The sequence below is a fragment of the Nelusetta ayraudi genome, unplaced genomic scaffold (genome assembly GCF_046127955.1).
Source record: "Nelusetta ayraudi isolate G7.1 ecotype Tasmania unplaced genomic scaffold, CSIRO-AGI_Nayr_v1 ptg000137l, whole genome shotgun sequence".
In the NCBI taxonomy this organism is placed as follows: Eukaryota; Metazoa; Chordata; class Actinopteri; order Tetraodontiformes; family Monacanthidae; genus Nelusetta; species Nelusetta ayraudi.
The window spans coordinates 92,237-118,213 of record NW_027466187.1 but is presented as its reverse complement, the minus strand read 5'-3'; the positions used below and the strand labels follow the sequence as shown (position 1 = coordinate 118,213).

Below are 25,977 nucleotides of genomic sequence, written 5' to 3'. Positions count from 1 at the left end.
ATATTTATGAATCACCCGCAATGCCCAGATTGTTGCTGCTTATCTGCTGATATGAGCCGTCAACTGTTGCAATATAGAACCACGGGCAGGAAATTACAATTAGTGTAGAGTGTATTATAATTTAAAAGTTTACTAACGGTAGTTCTTTGAAGAATTTAGCAGGGATGGAACAGGCTAACGTGACGACGTCACTTGTAAAACGGTAGGAGCTCAACCTGCTGTCACGGTGAAAATTCTGTGTTACGTCCCGTCTAGGGGGACCGAGACGCAACATGTGGGACACCTTCCCCCACTCCCAAGCCTCATTAATTTCTCACGGCAGTTGGCGGTTTTCAACAAAAACATTTATTGATCAGTAAATTGCGAAGGGAGTTTGGGTGATCGCATGAGAGAGAGAGAGAGAGAGAGAGAGAGAGATCCGCGTCAATTACAGCAGGTAGAATCGTTCAGGCAGGATTAGAAAACACGGTGGATCTGGTTGATTTTGGTCATAATGTACGATGTGCTGGATTTTTTTCTTATATGTGCTGTGCTTTACAATGAAACGTAAATGTGACGTATCGGCTTCGGCACTATTCAGATCAAATAAAGACCAGACAGGGACAGGAAAAAGAGTTTCGCTGTTGTTTTACACGCAAAACTACCGGGGTTGTCGCGTGAGCTTGCAATCCTGGCGTAAACTGATGGAGACGCCTCGCTCGGAAAATGCGCTTCAAAGTGCGCACGCACTGCAGACGCGCCGGAGATCCTGGGAGATGCTGCTGGCAAAACGTCTGCATCACACACACACACACACACACACACACACACACACACACACACACACCAATTATCCCTAACCTATGCGCTGGAAAACACAAAAATATACAGCAAAACATCTTAACGTAAACACACTTTTATTGATAAAATCAAACATAGGCAGATATAACCTAAACAATTTTAAACCATGAGTTTTCTGTGCAATGATGAGCATAAATGCACATGGGAACATGTTGACCCATTTAATCCTTTCTTTCTTTATCATTAGACTACAAATATATTTCTGAATGACTTTTCCTGTTTTATAGGAGGTGGATCTTTTTGACTTGCTCATTTTAAAAGTAGCTTGCATGTTGAAAAAGTGTGAGCACCCCTGATCTATGCCCTTTTCCAAGTCCCACAATCACTTTCACTGTCATCTGCCTGATTACACCCATGCCATTTTCAGAAAAAAATTGCACAAACAGAATACATTCAAAAAATGTATCATACACATAGTTATCAAGTCAAGTTATTTATTTATTGTCATTGTTGAACAAAGTTAACAACAAAATTTGTTTGGAGCATCCCCATAACCACTGGCATCAGTACCCATAAAAATAATCATAAATAAGTGAGAAAAAAAAAATATATATATATATGTATATATATATATATATATATATATATATATATATATATATATATAATTTATGTACAGAAATTATTTGGTCATTCATTTTTTGCAATTCATAGTCATTCCCAACAGACATAACAGACACAAAAATTCAATGCATCACACGTGGTTCAGACACAGCTTGCCTGTGATTGTACATTTGGCCAGTAGGTGGTTTCGTGTGCACATGAAGCTTCGAACCAGTTGGCTCAAGCGGTTCAATGCCTCATGAGGCTTCACCTCACCATCACTAGTCATGACACACAGCTTGCTGTTTGGCTCCACTTGTTGTAGTTCTGTCAGCCACCACTAGATGGAGCGCTCCTCTTCACTCTCCTCCTCATCCTCCCTCACCTCCACCTGTAGAGAGAAGAAGAGACAGCAGGAGTCAGGACTCACGGTCCTTGAACGCATCATCACAGAGACGCTGACTGTTGATGGAGATGGTGGAGTGACTGGTGAGAAGGAGCAGACTCTCAGTCACATGTCTAGTGTGGAACATGTGAAGGTCATGTGACCATGGAGTGTTGGACTGATACTGAGGCCTGATGAAGATGAACTGATCAATAATTGGGTGGTGAACTGAGAGAAGAAGCAGTTTGGCAGCAGATGTTGGATGAATGAGGAGCAGCTGGACGTCACCATCCTCCTCTCACACTGTGACTGGGAACACTGGACCTCTGCTGTGGGATCAACTGGCTTTGGTGCTGGAACCATCATCCAATGGTTCCAAACCAGTACTGACCTCACACTCTCCAGTTGATAGTCTCTGCTGTGGACAAGATCCATTAGTGGCTTCACTCCTGAATCCTGCAGCTGGTTCCCATCCAGGTCCAGGTGGGAGGGGTTGGACTTCAGAGCTGAGAGCAGCCAATCACAGCTGAGCTCTGACAAACTGCAGCACCACAACCTGAATAGAGAATAAATGATGAAGCGTTTATAATGATGGAGAGTTTTTCCAGGGTGTCATCACTCTGAAAATCAAAGTGAAATGTCCACTTCAGAATCTGCAATCTGCAAGCTGACCACTAGATGGGAGGATTTTACACGCTGTACCTTTAAACCCAGTTTCATTCATTTCAAACACAAACCAGTGTCTGCAAATTGAATTTCCAACAGCAGTCAAGTGCAAATCATGACGACAACAACAAGAGTGATAGAAGTTGTAGAGTGAAGAGGGTGAACTGACCTCAGAGTCTCCAGTTTACAGTCTGGACTCTGCAGAAAACCACTCAGCTCCTTCACTGCTGAATCCTGCAGCAGGTTCTCACTCAGGTCCAGGTGTCTGAGGTGGGAGGGGTTGGACTTCGGAGCTGAGAGCAGCCAATCACAGCTGAGCTTTGACAACCTGCAATACTCCAACCTGAATAGAGAAGAAATGATGGAGAGTTTATAATGATGGAGAGTTTTTCCAGGGTGTCATCACTCTGAAAATCAAAGTGAAATGTCCACTTCAGAATCTGCAACAACACTTATATCAGTAGACTCATCAAGTTGCAAGGCAAATTTCTTACTGATAGGGATCTTCTCCAAAACCACACTTTCGATGTCTGCAGACATCTCATTAATACGTCTGGAGATTGTGTTATCTGAGAGAGGGACTTTGGCTATTTCTTTAGCCGCTTCGGGTCCGAGCGTCTCATTTACAATGGCTTTGCAGGCGGGAAGTATTAATTGCTCTGCCACAGTGTGGGACTTTTTTGATTTAGCCACAAGTTCAGCGTAGTGTTGCCACCCGTCCCGTTTTTCCCAGAATTGTTCTCTCCTTGTCTCCAAGCGCAAGGCAATTAGCTACCTGCTGCTGCCACCTACTTGTATGGAAGAGTACTACATGATTACTCTGCCAGGCGCTAGACTGCACAGGCACACAAATGGGATAATTTCCCACGGCACACCTGACAATATCTCGCGACACACAAACACTGGTTTACAGGAACGGGTGCTCATTAGAAAACGCTGGCAGTGTGTTTCCCGTGTCTTACTTCCGGTATAAAGTTCGCTTCAAAATTACAACAGAAATACTACCGAAAGATGCCAGTAGGTGGCAACGACGCTCTATAAATGCTTCTCTTAATGCAACAAATAAATGAAATGACTTTCATACTTACACCAACTGCTCTTAACCTATTTATTAAACAATTTAGACTTAAAGGCTTCTTTGTTGTTTCACCTTAACAGAACACTAATAATAATAATAATAATAATAATAATAATAATAATAATAATAATAATAATAATAATATTAAGAAATTGCCATTTACAAAACGTGCACATTTCTTTTAAACTTAAGTGTAGTTGTTTTCCATATCTATTGACGCAAATGACGTTAACCTTGCAATGAACGCAGCAACACTTGTACCTAATAACACTAATGATACAACAAATACACGTCAAAATGGTTGCAGTGAAAATGGATGCTTTTAATCATATATGTTTTGGCTCTTGCCAAGTAAAATTTCAGGAATTATTCTTTGTTTGTTTAGAATGTCGGACATGTATTCAGCGCTTTGTGATGAAGAGCTGGATGCCGTCATTGCAGAAATCCAACTCAGTCACCCAAACACAGGGTACAGAATGATGAGAGCATTCCTTCATGCCAGGGGATTACGAGTGCAAAGTAAGTTTGATATGAAGTTGATCCCCACATGAATGTATTCAGTAATCTGTATTGTGCATCAGTTTAACCCAAACAAACAAATATAATTAGCTTCATTTGTATAACGCTTTCCGTACAAAATGTAGCTAAAAGTGCTTACATGGATGATTAAAAAAAGAATGGCGGTATATTTTAAAAAAAGAAAGGGGGGGTATTTAATAAATGAAATCATACCTTTTGTCAGCATTATCTGTGTTAACACGGATTTGTGCCTTTAATATTTTATGTAGTTTGTCTTTCTTTTCTTTTTTTTTTTGCTGTTGTTGTAGTTCAAAGAGTATGTGATTCCTTAAGAAGAGTGGACCCAATTGGGACTGAAGTGCGAGCCTTGGCCAATCGCACACTAAGACGGAGGCAGTATTCTGTTCCTGCACCAAATGCAATGTGGCACATAGATGGAAACCACAAATTAATACGGTATTTTTCAAAACTGTTTTTAAATACTTGAACAAATGAAACATTGAGATTTTCTACCCACTCCAAATCTTTTCATCTTTGTACCATACCTTTTTTGTGTCAAATAAGCTGTGCATGAACCTTTTTCAATTAGCTATCTGATGCCTTATATATTTTAGATTTCTCTTTCCATCTTCTCTCCCTTTTTTACCAAAAGCTGGAGATTTGTCATTCACGGTGGAATAGATGGCTTTAGCCGTTTAATTGTTTATCTGTCAATAAACAACCGAGCATCCACAGTGTTGGAAACAGGGGCGGTCCTAGAATTTTTTTCTTGAGGGGGCAAGCTCGGGGCACAGACGGGTGGCACACCGGAATGACATTTGTTTTGTTTTTTTAAATGTCCTATGCCTTAGGTAATAATAAATGGTAGGCGGAGGTATGAATAATAGAACTATTTTATTTACCCAAATAATGCACAAAACAGTGTATCATCCAGCATTTAGTAATCTTATCTGACTGAGTAAAATGCTTTTTGTTTGTTTGAGTGGGTTGATCTGTGCTCCGGGAGAGTATACTGGTGTATCTAGTACTAGTAACCTAGTATTAGTTTCAGCAAGATAAACAAGTGTTTCATAGGTATCTATGTATCTTTGTTAACTTATAGAGATGGAAACCAACAACTGAGTTTAGTTATGAATGTTTTTTTTTTTTAAATTCATAACAGGTACAAGGGGCATACACATGAACAATCCCTTTGTGAGAATTATATTCAAGTTACCAAAGTTTGACTTATATTACAAGTACACAGTTTATATGTATTATTTACAAACAGGATTATGACAGCTGAATACGCTTGTTTTGGTGTTGACTACCTGCAGAATGCTGAATTGCAGATGATGGGCCCTCAACCTCATCATTGGGAAAAGTTCCTGGGAAAAGTTGTATAAATTACTCATAATGTCAATACAAGTATAACATCAACTCAACTTTTAATACTTATTCAAATGTTATCGATTTTAAAGACACCCTGCTTCCTTTCTTGACATTGTGGACATATCCTATTCACTTCATTTAAGCGTCTTATGTTATAGGCCACTTGTCTATCCATTAGCTCATAAAACAACAACCACACTTCCATTCAGCACCAATAAAGAGCATTAAAATAGACATAAAGTAATAAAACAGAATGTAATTAGATTAAATTAATATTGCCCATTCCACAGTCCAGAACAAAGCAGAGGTGGTGTGCGACTTTGAGTGTGACTGATTCAGGATGCAGTGACTGCAGTGATGGTGAGGTGAAGCCTCATGAGGCATTGAACCACTTGAGCCAACTGGTTCGAGAAACGGTTCATTTCTCGAAGTTTCATGTGCACACGAAACCACCTACTGGCCAAATGTACAATCACAGGCAAGCTGTGTCTGAACCACTTGTGATGCATTGAATTTTTGTGTCTGTTATGTCTGTTGGGAATGACTATGAATTGCAAAAAATGAATGACCAAATAATTTCTGTACATAAATTATATATATATTTTTGGTTTTTTTCTCACTTATTTATGATTATTTTTATGGGTACTGATGCCAGTGGTTATGGGGATGCTCCAAACAAATTTTGTTGTTAACTTTGTTCAACAATGACAATAAATAAATAACTTGACTTGATAACTATGTGTATGATACATTTTTTGAATGTATTCTGTTTGTGCAATTTTTTTCTGAAAATGGCATGGGTGTAATCAGGCAGATGACAGTGAAAGTGATTGTGGGACTTGGAAAAGGGCATAGATCACATTTACCCTGGACACCCTTGTCCAGGGTGTCCCCTGCCTTCGCCCTAAGACAGCTGGGAGAGGCTCCAGCAGACTCCCGTGACCCTGAGTTCGGGACTAAGCGGGTATGGAAAATGAATGAATGAACGTGTTTTCTAATCCTGCCTGAACGATTCTACCTGCTGTAATTGACGCGGATCTCTCTCTCTCTCTCTCTCTCTCTCTCTCTCTCTCTCACACTCACTCTCTCTCTCCCTCTCTCTCTCCATGCGATCGACCCAAACTCCCTTCGCAATTGACCAGTAGATCGTGATGGACGTAATGGGCACCCCTGGCATAGATGCTTGTGTAACATGGACATTGATGTACAGGACAGGGGGCTCCATCCTATCACCTCTCCTCTCCTCACTCTCTCCCTAAGCTCTCAAAACTATCTCCAAACTAAACGCTATCTAGTCTCAAACACTCCAAACTATAAACACTATCCAAAATCTAGTAATCCAAACTCTCTCCAAATCTCAGTTGACTGCAACTCTCCTACAATAACCCCCATTTTGAATGGAGCCTGAGGGGTCTATATAAACCGTTAAAATATGAATTGCAGATATATATATATACATATATATATATACATATATATATATATATATACATATATATGTATCCACTGAGACTTACCGTCTGTAATGTGTCTTCCACAGGTCCGGTACGGGTCATGGACTACGAGGAGTACGACGACGAGTACTTGCTCTTCCAGCAGCTTCTCAACGACACCGCCAACACCTCTGAGCCGGGTTACGTGGTCAGCGACCCGGTCCAGCTGTGTCCCAGGACCGGCGTCAACCACTTTGGCGCCAGGATCATCCCAGTCTTCTACTACGTCAACTTCCTGCTCAGCTACCTCGGCAACGGCTTGGTGCTCTTTGTCATCTACAAGTACGAGAAGCTCAACACCGCCACCAACGTCTTCCTCCTGAACCTGGTCCTGTCCAATGTCCTCTTCACCTCCAGCCTCCCCTTCTGGGCCACCTACCACCTCTCGGAGTGGATCTTCGGCGAGGCGCTGTGCAAGCTGGTCAGCGGCGCCTACTCTGTTGGCTTCTGCTACCTGACCGTGGTGCACGCGGTCCCGGCCGCCAAGAGCAGGAGGAGGGCGAACGCCGTGGCGGGAACGCTGACGGTCTGGATGGTCAGCGTGGCGGCCAGCGCCAAGGAGTTTGTCCTGCAGACGGTGTGGGAGAGTCCGTTCGACGGGCTGATGTGCGAGGAGGCCGGGTACCCCGAGAGCACCGTGCTACCAGCAGTTCCTGCTCTTCTTCCTGCGCCCGCTCTTCATGGTGATGTACTGCTACACCGGCATCACCGTCCGCGTCCTGTCCACTCGGCTGAAGAACAAGTGCCGCACCGTCAAGCTCATCTTTGTCACCGTTTTCACCTTTTTCCTCTGCTGGACGTCCTACAACGTGATAGTCTTCCTGCGCGCCCTCGAGCTCTCCGGCCCCAGCCGGGGGGGCGGCTCATCGTGTGCCGCCTCGGATGCCACGGACTATGCGCTGTACGTGACGCAGAACGTGGCCTACGTGTACTGTTGCGTCAGTCCCGTGTTTTACACGTTTGTGGGCAAGAAGTTCCAGAGCCACTTGAGAAAGCTGCTGGCCAGGAAGCTGCCGTGCCTCCACAAGCACATGAGCCTCAGCAGCCAGAGCAGCAGGACCACGTCCCAGAGGACCGCACACTCTGTCTACTAGTGCCCGTCTCACACACACACACACACACACACACACACACACACACACACACACACACACACACACAGCCAGTTGTTCCCACCAAGACAGTAAGCGCTGTATATCTAGAAAAACATACTAGCAGTTCATGGACTAAGTCTCAATCCAGGGTCTGCATCCTTGGAAGGAAGCCTCCATTGTCTGAAGGAAGCGTCCTCCGTCCGAAGGAAGCGTCCTCCGTCCGAAGGATGCGTCCTCCGTCTGAATGAAGCGTCCTCCGTCTGAAGGAAGCGTCCTCCCAAGGACCCGGCCCAGGAGGACCGACCCAAACCCCGCCTCCCCGGTAACCTCACGGGACGGTCTAGCCTTGGGCGTACTTCCTGGTTGCGTCACCGCCGTTCCCTCCTGCTGGCCAAACCCGGAGTGTGGTTTTCATAGCATCAAGCTCACCATTGGTTGGTTGGATGTTCAAATCAGTAAAAACCCTGCGTTAAAAACTGAAGATTTGATGTGAAATTTCAATACTTAAATTTATACGCGGTGTCTTTGCCAGTAGATGGCGCTAATTTCAGCTGACTTCCCAGGATCCCAGGATGCTTTGCAGCAGCAGCACGCAAAGCATCCTGGGATACAGAAGTAGGGGGAAGGATAGTAGTGGTGTAGCCTTGGTGCTAACAGTAGGGAGCATTTGGAGCGTCGTTCTGACTATTGGGAATTGGGAGGAGCCTTCAGCGCAGTGCGGTGACGCAACTTCCTTTCAAATTGCAGCCTTCCAAGGATGCAGCGCCTGAACTGAGACACAGCCATGGATTGCTGGTGACGTACGGGGTCACGTGACCCGTTCACTGACCAGTGAACATGGCGCGGGGATGTGTGTGAAAAGTACACAATTATTCTTTGGGTTTTGAACTCAACGGTTTGTTGTGTTGTGTAAACCTTGTCAGCAGTGAGTTGTATCAACTATTATCAACTACTACAAATAGATCAATAAATACACACATTTTATGGACTGAAATGTGTTTTTCTGATGTGGGCTGTTTGTCCTGGTGTGTTTCCAGAGGAAGTCCTGGATCCTTGTGGCTGTAGGGGGAGTAGGAGGCTCAACGTTGGCCTTGACAAAGGACAGTAGTGACCTTGTCACTGCTGAGCTCCACTCAGTTTGTTCAAACACTGGGTTTGTTTTTACCTAACCCTGATGGAGCCTTGCTATGAGTGGAACTGTGACACACGAGAAGGCTTTACTAGACAGAGGGGGTGGGGGGTAGCGGAGCAGCAGCAGATGGATGCAGTGTTTTGGTGAGCCACCTCATAGGAGGAGACAATGTATCCTGGGATATCATGGAGAAAACGTGTTGCTGTAATGTCAATGGAACCAAGTCAGTGTCTGTGAAGCCCCACCAGGGTGTTGAGCTACGAGAACAGGGGTGACATGACAGACCTGCATCGAGTCGGCGGGCCACCGAAGTTATGTTGACGGGGGGGGGGCAACTCCATTGGGACAGACCTCTACATCGCGGTCGAACGTGATATATGGATAGATGGCGGTCAAAACGCTATTTCGCCGGTGATAGATAGTGTGTGTTGAATACATACATTCGTCACTGTATTTTGATTTACCTTGTATGTATATCTATACTGTTGGAATCATATATTTAGTTTAGATGTTAGTGTTGAATAATATAATTAGTTTAGATGTTTGTTTATAATAACATGATTATTAATATAAAGCTGTTTAATCATTTGGCTGACCTACTCATAGAGAAAAGGCATTGTTGCAGGAGTCACACAAAGAGCTCAAGAAGGAACAAAGGGAAGAACATCCCTCACTAACTGGTGACCCTGGGGGAGCAGAGGGTGACCCTGGAGACCAGAGGGTGACCCTGGGGGACCAGTGGGTGACCAGAGGGTGACCCTGGGGGACCGGATCACCCTGGGGGAGCAGAGGGTGACCATGGGGGACCAGAGGATGGACAGAGAGCTAACTGACTTTGCGACCACCATAAGACTTTATAACCCGGTCATTTACAGGGGGGAGAACTCATGATCCATCGGAGGCACGGGGGGGAGGAGCCTGTGACCTCAGGCATGTTGTGCACTGTATTATTTCAACAGGTCACGCTGGAACCAATGATGGATCATTTGGCTCCCTGCCAAATAAGGACTTGTTTCCTGTTGCACTCAGTAATCAGAGACTTGGATCAAAGGCTGCCCCAACATCCAATGAGGCTTGGGTCTGGAGACCAGGCAGCCAGTCAGAAGAGGACAACACCTGGGAGTGTTTGCATGTTTTCTTTCTGTATAAAAGGACTGGGTCAAGGGACAGAGAGCAGTCAGACTTCATGCCCTGACAATACTTTGGTGTTGCTAGGGTTCTGAACTGGGCCCAGAGCTCTGTATAGTTGTACCCTCAATTGATTTCTTTACTAAAGACATATTTAAATTGGCATTCTTCTCCTGTGACTCTTCATTCAACCAACACGCGGATCAGCAGCACGGCACAAGGAAATCTGATCCAACAATACATAGAGAGAGAGAGAGAGAGAGAGAGAGAGAATTTTGTGTATACAACATTAATACAAACAAAGTACCGTAAATACACCAGGGATTGACAGAAAAAAAAAAGATAACCTTAATCAACCGATGTAGTTTGGCCTAATAGAGTTGCCGTATGTGATGTCATTGGCAGTCGCCCACCGGACAGAGGCCACTGCCAATGACGTCACATACGGCAACTCTATTAGGACGGGGTTTGCCCATGTCTGTACTAGAACCATCCAGAACCACCAGGGTGTTTAGCTCTTAGAACACCCTAGAAGCTCCTAGAACCATCCAGAACCACCCAGAACCACCAGGGTGTTTAGCTCTTAGAACCCCCTAGAACAATCCAGAACCACCAGGGTGTTTAGCTCTTAGAACCCCCGAGAACAATCTAGAACCACCAGGGTGTTGAGCGCTTTATTGCAATGACTCTGCAAACACTGAGACACCTGAGTCAAATGATACAAGTGTTGGTGAAGATGCCACATTTCACAGCACATTGAAGCTACTAACATAGATCTACATACACATTAATCTACCTGAACATGCAAACACAAGCAGGTGGAGATTTAAAGATACTGCTCAAGAAAAAAGGTGCATTAAACATTGATGGACTTATATGGGTACGCATACAAATATATATTTATTAGTGCTGGGACTCCATTAAAGAAAATAATCTAATTAATTATGGTCTTTGTAATTGGTCAAACCTCTGACCTTTGACCTCTATCAGTCATGGTTGACCTCCAGTGCTCACGCAGTGCTTCACTGGAAGGCCAAGAACAATCCAAGAGTCCATATGTGGCACTGCAAGGTCCACCAGTGGCTTCTGGGACGTCTCTCCCAGTAACCACAGCAATGTGTAGGGAGAAGCAGTCTGCCAGCCACCAGGCTCCACTGGGGTCAAAGGTTGTGACACGCAGTTCTGTCAGCCACCACTAGATGGAGCTCTCCTCTTCACTCTCCTCCTCATCCTCCCTCAATACCTCTCCCACCTGCAGCAGAAATAAAGTCTCTTGAAAAGTATTTTTCACCTCGAAAATGAAGATGTTATAGAAGTCTGAAGTGAGAGCAGAGCAGTGTGTTGTTGATGTGTGGAACCTTCATGCTGAGATGTTCCAGCCGTGGATGATGAGAGCAGAAGCAGTGGTTGTGTTGCTGCTGCCTTCACTGAGCAGCTGCTCCAAGTCCTGCTTCTTCCACTGAGGATTCAGCTCCACCAGTGGCTTCTGGGACGTCTCTCCCAGTAACCACAGCAGCTTGTAGGGAGAAGCAGTCCGCCAGCCACCAGGCTCCACTGGGGTCAAAGATCGTGACACGCAGTTCTGTCAGCCACCACTAGATGGAGCGCTCCTCTTCACTCTCCTCCTCATCCTCCCTCAATACCTCTCCCACCTGCAGAGAGAAGAAGAGACAGCAGGAGTCAGGACTCACAGTCCTTGAACGCATCATCACACAGACGTTGACTGTTGATGGAGATGATGGAGTGACTGGTGAGAAGAAGCAGACTCTCAGTCACATGTCAAGTGTGGAACATATGAAGGTCATGTGACCATGGAGTGTTGGACTGATACTGAGGCCTGATGAAGATGAACTGATCAATAATTGAGGGGTGAACTGAGAGAAGAAGCAGTTTGGCAGCAGATGTTGGATGAATGAGGAGCAGCTGGACGACACCATCCTCCTCTCACACTGTGACTGGGAACACTGGACCTCTGCTGTGGGATCAACTGGCTTTGGTGCTGGAACCATCATCCACTGCTTCCAAACCAGTACTGACCTCACAGTCTGCAGTTGATAGTCTCTGCTGTGGACAAGATCCATCAGTGGCTTCACTGATGAAGCCTTCAGGTTGTTCAACCTCAGGTCCAGGTGTCTGAGGTGGGAGGGGTTGGACTTCAGAGCTGAGAGCAGCCAATCACAACTGACCTCTGACAAACTGCAGTCAATCAACCTGAATAGAGAATAAATGATGGAGAGTTTATAATGATGGAGAGTTTTTCCAGGGTGTCATCACTCTGAAAATCAAAGTGAAATGTCGACTTCAGAATCTGACACTACAGAAAATGTCACCTTGAAATTAAATCCTCAGTCCAAAACTAATGTGTGTTGAAATGATGTTTGGTCACATGACCACTGATGAACAGAATTAAGTTTTCATATTTCTGGATGTCATTTTGATATGAATCAACCTTCAGTTCAATGTTTATTCAACATGTGTGATGAAGTGTGTTTGGTGCTGAAACCATCATCCACTGGTTCCAAACCAGTACTGACCTCAGAACCTCCAGTTTACAGTCTGGACTCTGCAGAAAACCACTCAGCACCTTCACTCCTGAATCCTGCAGCTGGTTCCAACTCAGGTCCAGGAGTCTGAGGTGGGAGGGGTTGGACTTCAGAGCTGAGAGCAGCCAATCACAGCTGAGCTCTGACAAACTGCACAACTCCAACCTGAATAGAGAATAAATGATGGAGTGAGTGGAGTTTTCATCACTATATGAAATTAAAAATATGAATGTCTATAACACTGTAATGTCCATTAAACCAATCAGAAGCACAACAATAATACTGAAATAATGAATCACCACAATAAAATATTTTATATCAACCTGTTTAGTCATGTGACCACTGATCAGCTGTTAACAATGTTGGAATTCATTGATTCATTTTGCCTCAAAGGTTCAGTGTGTAAAATCAGTGCAGATTTATTGCTGAAAGCTTCATATACAACCGTCAATATAGTTTGAAGTCTTTGATTAGTAGAAAATAAAAGTCCTCTGCTTTTCCTGCCATTAGAATGCTTCTTTCTAGAAACAGACAGAAGGTCAAAGGTCGTGGCCATCTTGCACCGCCATGTTTGTAGGCGGCTGGTTGGGAAGATGAGTTTGAGAGACAGTTTCATGTTGATGGTTGGAGGCTGGAATCCTCTAATAAAGCAAGTGCTGAGAACAAATGGTTATTAAGTGACTGAAATGCAGTGGAATCTTTTCTGCATCTTGCTCATCAATACTGAACTGACTGAGATGATAGAACCTGCATTGACCCTTGACCTTCTGCTGAGTCCAGCTGGATCTATCTACAGTATCTAAGTGCTCATACAGGTGGCTAATGCTAGCGCTAGCTGAAAATCATGCTAGCACTGGACTGTCTGCTGTGACTATGACTGATTGTGATGCGGACTCTGCAGAAAACCACTCAGCTCCTTCACTCCTGAATCCTGCAGCTGGTTGTCACTCAGGTCCAGGTGTCTGAGGTGGGAGGGGTTGGACTTCAGAGCTGAGAGCAGCCAATCACAGCTGAGCTCTGACAACCTGCACCTCTCCAGCCTGAATGTAGAATAAATGATGGAGAGTTTATAATGATGGAGAGTTTTTCCAGGGTGTCATCACTCTGAAAATCAAAGTGAAATCGACTTCAGAATCTGACTCTACAGAATAAAATGGGAGAGGGAGGGTGAGCGAACGAGTGCTGCACTGTGGAGTCCATTACTGGCTCTTGATGATGTTGGTGTCTGGGCCCCCTTGCACCAAAGTAGGATTGCGTCATCCAAGATGAGTCACTAAGCCTTCAGCGTTCAACCAATCCACAACACGTGTGTCCAGGCTTCATGGGTTGCACTAAAAGCCATCCAGGATGAGAAGACACGGATTCATCAAGCCAGGTGAAAGCTATCCTGGATCAGTGCGCCATGCACGCGGCTTCCTTCCATAGACCCCGGTTATGGAGCTGGGATTAACGGATTGGCCATCTTTGACCTCCTCATAAGCCTCCATGAGGATTTGCGCCTGGGACGGGGATTCAGACTCTCGAACTTTCTTTTTTTTTGTAATTTATTGTTTATTTGGAGAAGCAAGTGTACAGACATTTCTCTTGCGTACAATATAAAGTCCACATCAAGTGTGGATATGAAAATATAATTGCTAATAATACTCCATTCCTTTTAACATAAAAAAGAAAGAAAAAAAAAACAAACAAAAAAAAACACAGTAAAATGTGTATCATCTCATGAACCAGTCTAGCAGTGTGTATCATGACAATGATTTTACAGAGCAGTCAAATTCAGTTTACAGAAATTACAGCTTTTATATATTCCGTCCATTTTGTCCATATCCTGAAAAAGGAGTCTCTTTAACCTTTAAGACAGAATGACAATTTCTCTAGAATGTAAATATTCTGAACAATATCAATCCATTCATCAATTGTAGGTGCTTCAGTCCTCAACCATTTTCTTGTGATAGTTTTTTTGCTTGCTGCCAGAAGCATTGCCATGAGTTTTTTATCTGACAAATTCCAGTTATCCCATGAGATGTCTCCTAAGTACAGGACTTCACATTTACAAGGAATTTTCTCAACAAAAATGTTATTTAAGTGCATGCACAGTTGATCCCAGAATGGTTTGATCACCGGACAACCCCAGAAGATATGGTAATGATTTGCCTTGTCTGTCTTACATTGTCTCCAGCAGGTAGCACTGTTGCTGTGATGTTTTTTCTGGGCAGGGGTTACAAAAAACTTAACAATGTTCTTCCAACAGAATTCCCTCCATGAATTGGAGCTTGAGGTCTTCCATTGAAATTTGTGAATCTTTTCCCAGCTTTCAACTGAAATAATTAAATTTCCTTCTTTTTGCCATTTATTCCTTATGTAGTCTGTGTCAACTTGTTTGAACAGCTGAATACCATTGTATAACTTGGAGACAACTTTAGTACAGGAACCTGATTTCAACAATGACAAAAGCACTTCTAAGAATCCTGGTCCAGCTGTTTCCCAAGTTTCTTGTAGATTATGATTATAGTAAGACCTAACCTGCAGATATCTGAAGAAGTCATCCTTCTCCAACCCATTTGACCTTTGAAGTTCTTCAAAACTCTGAAACACCCCCCTCTTGATAAATGTATAATAGGTGGTTAATCCTTTTGAGATCCATCCCTTGAATCTCCCGTCATTCTTGTTTGGTTTAAAAGCCGAGTCAAAAGCGCACCACTTGAACATTTTGATCTGGTTACCTAAATGGCAAATTTTCACTATTCTTCTCCAAGAGTTTAGCATTGTGTATAACATCGAGTCATGCGGTATCATCAAATCATCTTGTAGTTCTTTGTCCATCAACATCGATAAGAGAGGTACACCTTCCACTGAGGAACTCTCTATGTCTTTCCATCCTGCATTGTATTGTGGACAGCATAGATAGATTAATGGTTTCAGTTGAGCTGCAAGATAATATTCCTGTAGGTTGGGAAGACCCAACCCCCCTTTCTCTTTCTTCAACTGCAGTGTTCTGTACCTTATTCTGGCCTTTTTCCCTTGCCAGATATATTGTGATATTAATCTGTCCCATTCTGTAAATTGTTTCTCCGGAATCAAGATAGGTAAGCACTGAAATAGATATAACAAGCGTGGACTGACTCAACTCTGGAGTGTAAATTGAAAAAAGGGATCACATTCCATCTCTGTATGTCTATTTTTAGTCTTGATGTTAGGGGGCCATAGTTGGCATCGAAAGTCCTGGAAAATTCTTTTGTTAGAAAACCCCCCAAATATTTTATGGAATCCGCCTCCCAATTCCATCTATACAAACTCTTAATTTTGTTTGGAGGGACATAATTCAGTGTTAAAACCTGAGTCTTGTTGATCTTAATCTTGTAACCCGACAATGAACCATATTCCGCAATCATCTCCATTAATATGGGTATAGTTTTAGTTGGATTTGTTATAGTTAGTATTAAATCATCAGCGAACAGGGATAGCTTTTGTTCACCAGAGGCCATCGCAACTCCTGTTATGTCAGGCCTCTGCCTTATCCTTTGGCTCAAAGGCTCTATAATGTATCTCTAGTGTGTTTAACTCATCCAATTCTCTTTTCATTTCCTTGATTTTAATATTTGTTACCTCCCAGAAGGTTTTAGAATGCTCCTGTTGGAGTTTCCTTAACTCCTCCTCCAGTTTGTATTGTTTTTGTAATCTCATTTTCTTTTCATTTGAGGAGATTGCTATTATTTTACCCCTGATCACCGACTTTAACGCGTCCCAGAGTATACTTGGCCCCACCTCTTCATTGTCGTTTTCATCCAAGTATCTTTTAATTTCATCTTTCAAATTATTTTTTAATAATTTTATTTTTCAGCAAGTTTGTGTTAAACCTCCAGAGAGTGAATCTGTTTTTCTTAGTCAGAAAAAAATACATATAAATTGGACTGTGGTCCGAGTTAGGGCTCTGGCCGATTTCACATTTTTCTATCCTATGAATATCATCTTTGAGCATGAAAAAATAATCTATGCGTGAGTATACTTTGTATGGAGGGGAGTAATGCGTGTAATCCCGACGACATGGATTTTTAACTCTCCATACATCCACCAATCCAGTTTCTTCTAACATGTTTCTGATTCTTTTACTGATAGTTTGTTTATTAGATTTTCCATTAGACAAATCCAAATTCGGGTTTAATCTAACATTAAAGTCCCCGGCATATATCAATACCCCTTGACTTTTTGTTACTGTCATTTCAAATATGTGTCTATAGAAGGTCCAGTCGCTACCAGGTGGAGCATAAACATTAATAAGAGTTATCAGGACGCCATCAATTTTCCCTGTAGTCAAAACAAATCTGCCTTCCTTGTCTTTATGTTCTGCAATATGTTCATAGTGCAGGGTACTTGATATTAAAGTTGCCACCCCTCTTCGCCTCCCCGAAGCATGGGAAGAAAAATACACATATTTATATCCCATCTTATTCAACTTGGCATGTTCAGAATCGTCTAGGTGGGTTTCCTGCAGAAAAGCTATTTGGACCTTTTCTTTCTTTCTCTAGATAAAATCTTCCATCTTTTTATCGGATTATGTATACCATTTATATTGAATGAAACCACCTTCAGTTGTTTTCTTTCCATTTAAGTGATGTCTTCCATTTCACCAATCACATTGGAGAGCCCCCTCAAGCCCACTAGAACTAAAAGAACATGAACAGATAAAGCAAGAATATACATACTCACTGCACAATGAAAAAACAAAAAAACAAAAAACAAAACAAAACAAGCTCGGCTTCCAAACAGGGGTCCATAACCTAGACCCTGTTGAGCTTCTTGGTGACAGCCCGGAAGGGAATGTCCTCCCAAATCTATTGGTGAGGGCCCTTCAGGTGGCAGCAGCACAGTTCCGGATGGACCCTGACGAACCTTTTTGTGAAACTATCATCTTTAACTTAGCCTATGTAGAAATTTCTATCTGAGAAGTGTACCTCAAGAGGAAAAACGTGGTATCCTTCAGTTCTCAAGGAGCTGGTGGTGATGTTCTCCTAAATGCCCGGAGCCTCTCTTTGTAGTTGACTTCTCTTGAAGAGCTGGAGGCGCCTTTCTCTCTTCTCCCTCCTGTCCTAGTCCAGGTCAGCCGCTCGATCTGCTCCTTCAGGGAATCAGGTGAACTGATGACTTTCACTTTGTAACCTCTTTTGACCATGTCCTCCGTAGCCTCCTCTATGTTGTCGTAGGTTCTGGGCCCTTCTTCATATGTCACTCGCAATCTCGCCGGAAAAAGGGTCTGGAACGAGACCCCGTTCTCCTTCAGAGCCCTACGAACCTCCGTATACTCTCGTCGTTTTCTGAGAATGGCTGGTGGGTAGTCGTGGTCGAGATTTATTCGCTTTTCACGCCAAAAGAGTCCCTTTTGTTGCCAAGCCTTGCGCAGTACAGACTCTTTCATTTTGAAGCTCGAAAACCTCACAAGTATTGAACGTGGTGATACATTCTTCGGGGGTTGCGGTCCCAGCGCCCGATGTGCTCTTTTTATCCGCACGTCTGCCGCGTTCTCGACCAGACCGAGCCCCTCTTTCAGTAAGGTCTCCACAAATGTAGTCATCGACTCCGAGTCCTTCTCGGACCCCTCCGGAACACCGTAGATCCTGACATTTTCCCGACGAGATCGACTGTCCAGGTCCGTTAGCTTTTCTTCCAGCTTCACGTGTAACTTTAGCAGCCCGGTTAACACTTCCTCCGTGTTTAGAGTCCTCTCTTCATTTTTCTCCACCCGCTCCTCCACTTCGCTGATTCTTGCATTCGTTTTATTAATTTCCTCCTTGATAGACTTCAGTTGTTTGTTGTTTTCCTGACGGAAACCTCTCAGTTCTTCTAGTAACACTTCTAAGCTAGCCATCTCGCCCTCGCTTCTTCGTTAGCCCGTGGCTTCACGGAGTCAGCTGTAACTACTTCCTTTCTCTTGCCGATTGTTATATAGAAGCAGGGGCTTCGTTTGTCGTCTTACCCCCTCTGTATGTTTACCGTGGTATGTGGAAATTATATTACTCAACTGGATGGGGGTAGGTCTGTGATTTCTTCGGTTCTTTCGGGAGCCATTCTATCGAGCTGCCATCTCCATGAGTCTCCAGACTCTCGAACTTTCAAAGCTCGCGAGCTTGGAAGCCCAGACTCCCAGGTCATAGTCATGCGCACCAAGCATTCAGCCAAAGGGATCTTCCCTTGGCCAAGCAGCCAGGGCGCATGATCAATTGGAGGCATAGTGACAGGACCGTCCACTGTCACAACAACAACCTCATGTTACTCTTTGATGTGTCTTCATCTTTCTATGGGATGTGTATTTTTATATAGGATGCATGGCAAAGTAGAAGTCATGTTAGAAATTATCCAATGATTGCAATATGATCTCAACTCATTTCTTTATCATGATTGAAATGAAATGATTCCAAAGCTTGAAATAATGACAGTGGCTGGAGATGAATGTGATAACAATGTGCAGTGTTGAGTGGAAGAAGCACTGCCTTCCACTGGTGGTGACTGTTGACTGAGACAAGGATGAAATAGATCCTGGAACTCAGCCTGGTCTGGAGCAGCTCACTCCACACAATAAATCTCCACGGTAACTTCTAGCAGAACATATCTCACTTCCACCTATCCCACTGTTGTGCAACCACATCAAACATCAATTGATCCAGGATAACCAAGATATCCCGGCTTAATCCCTCATCCTTGTTTCCTGCAACAGGGCCCAGTCAAGTGAAAATCATGACAACAATAACAAGAGTGATAGAAGTTGTAGAGTGAAGAGGGTGAACTGACCTCAGAGTCTCCAGTTTACAGTCTGGACTCTGCAGAAAACCACTCAGCACCTTCACTCCTGAATCCTGCAGCTGGTTGAGACTCAGGTCCAGGTGTCTGAGGTGGGAGGGGTTGGACTTCAGAGCTGAGAGCAGCCAATCACAGCTGAGCGCTGACAACCTGCAGCTCTCCAACCTGAATGTAGAATAAATGATGGAGAGTTTATAATGATGGAGAGTTTTTCCAGGGTGTCATCACTCTGAACATCAAAGTGAAATGTGGACTTCAGAATCTGACACGACAGAAACAGAGAGGGAGGGAGAGAGGGTGAGTGAGTGAGCGCTACAATCTGAAATCTGACCACTAGATTGCAGTATTTTACACACTGGACCTTTAAACCCAGTTTCACTCATTTCAAACACAAACCAGTGACTGCAAATTGAATTTCCAACAGCAGTGAAGTGAAAATCATGACAACAATAACAAGAGTGATAGAAGTTGTAGAGTGAAGAGGGTGAACTGACCTCAGAGTCTCCAGTTTACAGTCTGGACTCTGCAGAAAACCACTCAGCTCCTTCACTCCTGAATCCTGCAGCTGGTTGTCACTCACCTCTCCAACCTGAATAAAGAATGAATATTTGATTCCTTCCATGGTGTAAATGTCATATTCAGAGTCATTCCTCCCTGTTGATGATCCAGATGTGCGGCTGTTGGGATCACTGAGTCATTCCCTCAAAGGAGTCATTGTGCCAGTGTGTTGTCAACACAATAACAACAGCAGTGTGTCAGTCAGTGTGCAGCCAATCAGCAGTGAAGATGGAAAATAATCAGTGAGTCCTTTGTGTGCTTGTGGCTGTTTTCAGTCATCAGAGTCTCGTTACAAGTCAAACACATTCAAAGGACAAGATGAAGAAATACTGCTGCACTATTAATCTGCCTCTAATATTTCTTCACAGGATCTTCTGCTCAGTCATGTGACCTTCATCACCAATCAACAACTTCCGCTGAGCTCCAAAGTGACTGGAGACATTTTCCACACTTTCTTCCACCATCCAAAGTCTTTTCTGGCTGCAGATTGTTGACATGAAAATATCAACAACATCCACTTTGTCTAGATGAGTCTTTAATATCTGCTTCAAAGTCTTCACACTGAGCAGCGTTACACACCAGTTGTCATCTGCTGACACACACTGTCCACCAGTAGAAAGCAGGAACTGACCTGAGAACTTCCAGTCTGCAGTTTGGACTCTGCAGTCCAGCACAGAGCAGCTTCACTCCAGGATCCTTCAGGATTGTCCAACTCAGGTCCAGCAGTGTGAGGTGGGAGGGGCTGGACTGCAGAGCTGAAGACACCACTGGCACAGTGAAGATCTGAGAGTTGAACACTGAATGAAGGAGAGCAGAATGAGAAGTTGCTGCTTCCATCATCATCATCATCATCATCATTACCATCATCATCACCACCATAATCATCATCACCATCATCATAATCTTCATCACCATCATCGCCATCACCGTCATCACCACCACCATCATCATCATCATCATCATCATCATCATCATTACCATAATCATCATCACCATTATCATAATCTTCATCACCATCATCGCCATCACCGTCATCACCACCACCATCATCATCATCATCATCATCACCACCACCATCACCACGATCATCACCATCACCATCATCACCATCACCATCATCACCATCACCATCATAACCACCATCACCATCATAACCACCATCATCATCATCATCAACATCATCATCACCTCCATCATCATCATAATCATCATCATCATCAACATCATCAACACCACCATCACCATCATCTTCATCATGAATGATTGAAGAGTTGATTTTGGTTGACAGTGTAAATTCAATCAATCTTGTGCAATCAACTGACAACAATGAAAAAGAAGCTTCCCAAACAAATGTGCACATTATAAAGACTCACAACAACAAAAACATAACAACTGTGTGAAGGAAAAAGCAGCAGGCTGAAGCCCAAGCTGATTCTTGCCTGTCCTATACAGTCCATAAGATTAGCTGGAATAATTAGTCAGACAAAATCAAAAAGGAAAAAAAGAGAAGTGCAACTCAACAAAATATGCTTGACATTATTCTTCATCATTGACTCACAATTCAACACACATACACACACACACACACACACAGTGTTTACATACCTTACTGAACGTATCACAGCCTTCCTGCAGTTCCTCACAGCTGGAATCAGTCTCAATCTTCCCTCCCAGGTTGTGTTGTACTTGCTGGGGTCCAACTCCTCCATAACCTCCTCTGACATCTGCAGCATGTAGGCCAGAGCTGAACACTGGATGGCTGAGAGTCCCTTCTCTGATCTGTTCTCTGACTGCAGGAACTCTTGGACCTCCTGATGCACTGACTGATCCTTCACCTCCAGCAGACAGTGGAAGATGTTGATGCTTCTGTCAGGAGAAACATCACCATTGTTCAGCTCCTTCAGGTTGTTGATGACCTTCTGCAAGGTTCCTGTATGATTGTCAGTGAGACCCAGCAGGCCTCCTAAGAGTCTATGGTTGGATTCCAGACTGAGTCCATGGAGAAAGCGAACAAACAAGTCCAGGTGACCGTTTGGACTCTGCAGGGATTTCTTCATCATCTTCTGAAGGAACTCATCCAGGGATTCTCCAGAGTGACCATCTTCTGTCCTCTTCCAGTTGGTGTGACAGTGGAAGCTGAAGACTGCAGCCAGAAACTCCTGGATGCTCAGATGAACGAAGCAGTAGATGGTTTTGTGGAAGATCACACTCTCTCTTCTGAAGATCTCTGTACAAACTCCTGAGTACAAAGAGGCGTCAGTCACACTGAGACCACACTTCTCCAGGTCTTCACTGTAGAACATGATGTTTCCACTCTCCAGATGTTCAAATGCCAGCTGGCCCAGCTTCAGAAGAAGCTCCCTGTCAGCCTCCGTCAGCTCCTGTGGACCTCCTCCATACTTGTGCTGCTTCCTCTTGGTCTGGACCAGCAGGAAGTGTGAGTACATGTCAGTCAGGGTCTTGGGCAGCTCTCCTCTCTGCTCTGAGCTCAACATGCTCTCCAGAACTGTGGCAGTGATCCAGCAGAAGACCGGGATCTCACACATGATGTGGAGGTTCCTGGAGGCCTTGATGTGGGAAATGATCCTGCTGGACACATCTCCTCTATCTCTGAACCTCCTCCTGAAATACTCCTTCTGGTCATCGGTGAAGCCTCGTACTTCTGTCAGCCTGTCCACACATGACGGAGGGATCTGATTGGCTGCTGCAGGTCTGGAAGTTATCCACAGCAGAGCCGAGGGAAGCAGATCTCCTCTGATCAGGTTTGTTAGCAGGACGCTGACTGACTTCTTCTTAGTGACGTCAGTCACCACCTGGTTCTTCTCAAAGTCCAGAGCCAGTCTGCTTTCATCCAGGCCGTCCAAGATGAAGAGAAGTTTGCAGACATGCAGCTGCTCTGCTGTGAGCTTCTCTAACGTTGGATGGAAAACATGGAGAAGCTCCAGAAGACTATAGCGCTGCTCTTTGACCAAGTTGAGCTCCCTGAATGAGAGAGGAAGCACCAGATGAAGGTCCTGGTTCTCCAGGCCCTGGGCCCAGTCCAGAGTGAACTTCTGCACTGAGAAGGTTTTTCCAACCCCAGCGACGCCGTTGGTCAGCACCACTCTGACTCTGAGTCCCTGCTGCTCAGGTGAGGGTTCAAAGATCTGGCTGCACCTGATTGGACGGTCGTGGAGGCTCTTCTTGGTCTTCTTGGTCTCCATGGTCTCAGAGGTCTTGGTGGTCCTCTTGGTCTTCTTGGTCTTCTTGGTCTTCTTTGTCTCTGTGGTCTTCTTGGTCTCTGTGGTCTTCTTGGTCTTGTTGGTCTCCAGCTGCCTGACCTCATGCTCTCTGTTGACCTCCTCACTCAGTCCCTCAGTGATGTAGAGGTCAGTGTAGATGCTGTTGAGGAGGGTTTGACTTCCTGCTTCTTCACCTTCAGTCGCACGTTCACATCTCCTCTCCAGACTGATCTTCTGCTGCTGTAGAAGCTACTGCAGACATCATCAGCCTCTGGAGCAGAGAAAAGGTTGGAGAAGAAAACATCAGTGTGACAGTGTGAGCATCATTTTCTCTCCACAACTTTTCAGCTGCTGTGGTGAAGCTGCTGTGTGACTGTTTGCTCTCAACGTCCCTCAGTGAATCTTCTCACTGGAGGTCCTGACGTGATCTCAGAGGGAGAAGTGAAGGAGGTGCCGGTGGACAGTCTTACTGTGATCAGTCTGGCTGTGACTGGCAGGTTGCAGTGCTGCTCCACACTGAAGACACGTGGACTCACCTGATGGAGCAGACCGGTCCCAGAATGAGCCAATGAACCTTCTGTATAACGAGGACGTCCAGCTCATCCTGGCCTGCTGCTGCTGCTGCTGCTGCTGCTGCTGCTGCTGCTGCTGCCGCTGTAGAAGCTCCTTCAGCTGCTGCTTCTCACCACCAGGACTCCCCTCCGTCTTCCTGTGGAGACACTTTGGCTTTGAGTGAGTGGATCAGTTGTTGGTGTCCATCACTTGTCAGCTGTTTTTCTGACTCCATCATTAGTTGGATGGAATCATTGTCTCCATCAACACTAACTGACAGCCTGCTGGCCTCCTAGTGGGCTCTTCACAAATCACTTCTTGTCTTTTGCTCTCTTTTCTAAATTCAATCCCTTCATGCAGCTTCACAATCAAAGAATTTGAGCCACAAAGAATGGAGCGCAGCCGTTAATGACGCCGTCTTTTAGCCACCACGTTGCGCCCGTCATGGATTTGTAGCTGTTTTCTAGGCTGGTCTTGTCACATCATCTAATATATTATTAGATGACATATTCATCTATCAAATGTATATTTTCTATCTGGTGTGGTTGACACCTGGTGGGCTCTGGTTGAGCAGTGGCTCTGTGGAACTGGTCCTTTGTTTCTCAGCAGACAGAGACAGTGGAGTCACATTGCACTTAACTTTGGATTGAAATTCATCTCAGTGGAGTTGAGCTGCACTTTATGACAGAGCATCAAACATTCCTGCCACTGCATAAAGTTGAGTCTCAAAAAGGCTTTGCTGCATTTCAACATGATGAATGTGACCATGTCAAAGATTCTCTTCTCTTGACCACTGACCACAACATCTGACACCTTTTCACCTTCTGAGGAATTTATCACTGTCAAATCAAACTAGAATTAGACTGAGAAACAAGGACATTAGTGTTCTTACTGTCTTCCAGAGGCTCCAGCTTCATTACTGAAGGTTGCAGGTAGTTCCATGGACCTGTCACTCTTCAGAGACACCCCACTGGACCCTGGAGACGCTGCTGCTCCGACCTCCTCTTCCTCCACTCGAACACTCATCTTGAGCTGGAGGTCAAACAGGAAGTGAGGCAGTGAGCTCAGAACACTCTGACTTCCACTTGGGAGCGAGAGAACAGGAAGAAATCAACCAGACTGAAGTCACATTGTTGACTAGCGTCACACTGAATGAGTTATTCAGTCAGTCAGGACTCACCTGCTGCTGCTGCTGCTGCTGCTGCTGCTGCTGCTGCTGTTGGTGGTGGTGGTGGTGCTGCTGCTGCTGTTGGTGGTGGTGGTGGTGGTGCTGCTGCTGCTATGCTTCAAAATGGAGCCTGACACAGAACAACTTTCACTTCAGGCTTTCCTGTTTCTGCTGCTCACTGTGGCTCCTCCCATCCAGCCGCCTCAACTGCTCCCACATTTCCAGAAAGTCACATGATGCTGTGTGTAAGAGAGAGAGAGAGAGAGAGTTGGGTGGGGTGGGGGGGGGGGAGACAGAGTGGGTGGGAGAGAGAGGGGGGGGGGCAGAGAGAGAGAGGATTGATTGATTTTCAGCAGTATTATTATGTTGACATAGTTTTTCTATTGGCTGGAAATGTCTTGTTGCCAGGCAGAAAGATCAACTCCCCAGTATGATACAACTGATGGTTGCATTGTGGCTCCAAACAAAACCAAACAAGCAAAAACTGGTCAAACAGCGCCCCTCAGTGGCAGAACTGGGAGCTGCGAGGACCGACGCGTCATAGGAAGGTTTGAAGGTTCAAGGCCACATTTGAACACATTGTGTTTCTTATTGACATATTATAGAGTGACCTGTCTGAAATATCTGCCTGTTAATCAATGTGTTATTTTTTCAGCATGTGTTCATTTCTCTGTAAAGTCTGCAGTAGAAGGTAGTTTTGACTCGAGGGCGCCCCCTGGCGGCTCTTTCCAGAACTACAGTTGCCATCACTTGTTGGCAGTCCATGATGACGGTGAGAAAAATGTGATTTCCTCTTTGAAGAGCTGCACCTGTTTCTCCCTGACGTGATGAGACTGGACACTTGTTGAGGGATGTGACACTTCCTGTCAGCTCCTGAGGACAACAAGGAGGCCGAGC

The 25,977-nt window shown here is 44.6% G+C and overlaps 1 protein-coding gene and 1 long non-coding RNA gene across 2 annotated transcripts in view; both read right to left on the bottom strand.

Moving 5' to 3' along the window:
* The window catches only part of LOC142879621 (NLR family CARD domain-containing protein 3-like), a 66,683-nt gene extending 43,080 nt beyond the window's left edge, over positions 1–23,603 (bottom strand). Inside the window, exon 1 of the mRNA XM_076013003.1 lies at positions 21,745–23,603. Within this exon, the coding sequence (XP_075869118.1) occupies positions 21,745–23,342 (1,598 nt within the window). The 5' untranslated portion in view covers positions 23,343–23,603. The remainder of the gene's footprint in view (positions 1–21,744) is intronic.
* Positions 11,657–19,634, bottom strand: LOC142879626 (uncharacterized). Its single transcript, XR_012925329.1, has 3 exons — positions 19,573–19,634; positions 12,283–12,460; positions 11,657–11,894 (listed from the first exon to the last, which is right to left on the bottom strand). It is a non-coding gene; the product is annotated as an uncharacterized LOC142879626 (long non-coding RNA).
* Positions 23,604–25,977: the final 2,374 nt, after the last annotated feature.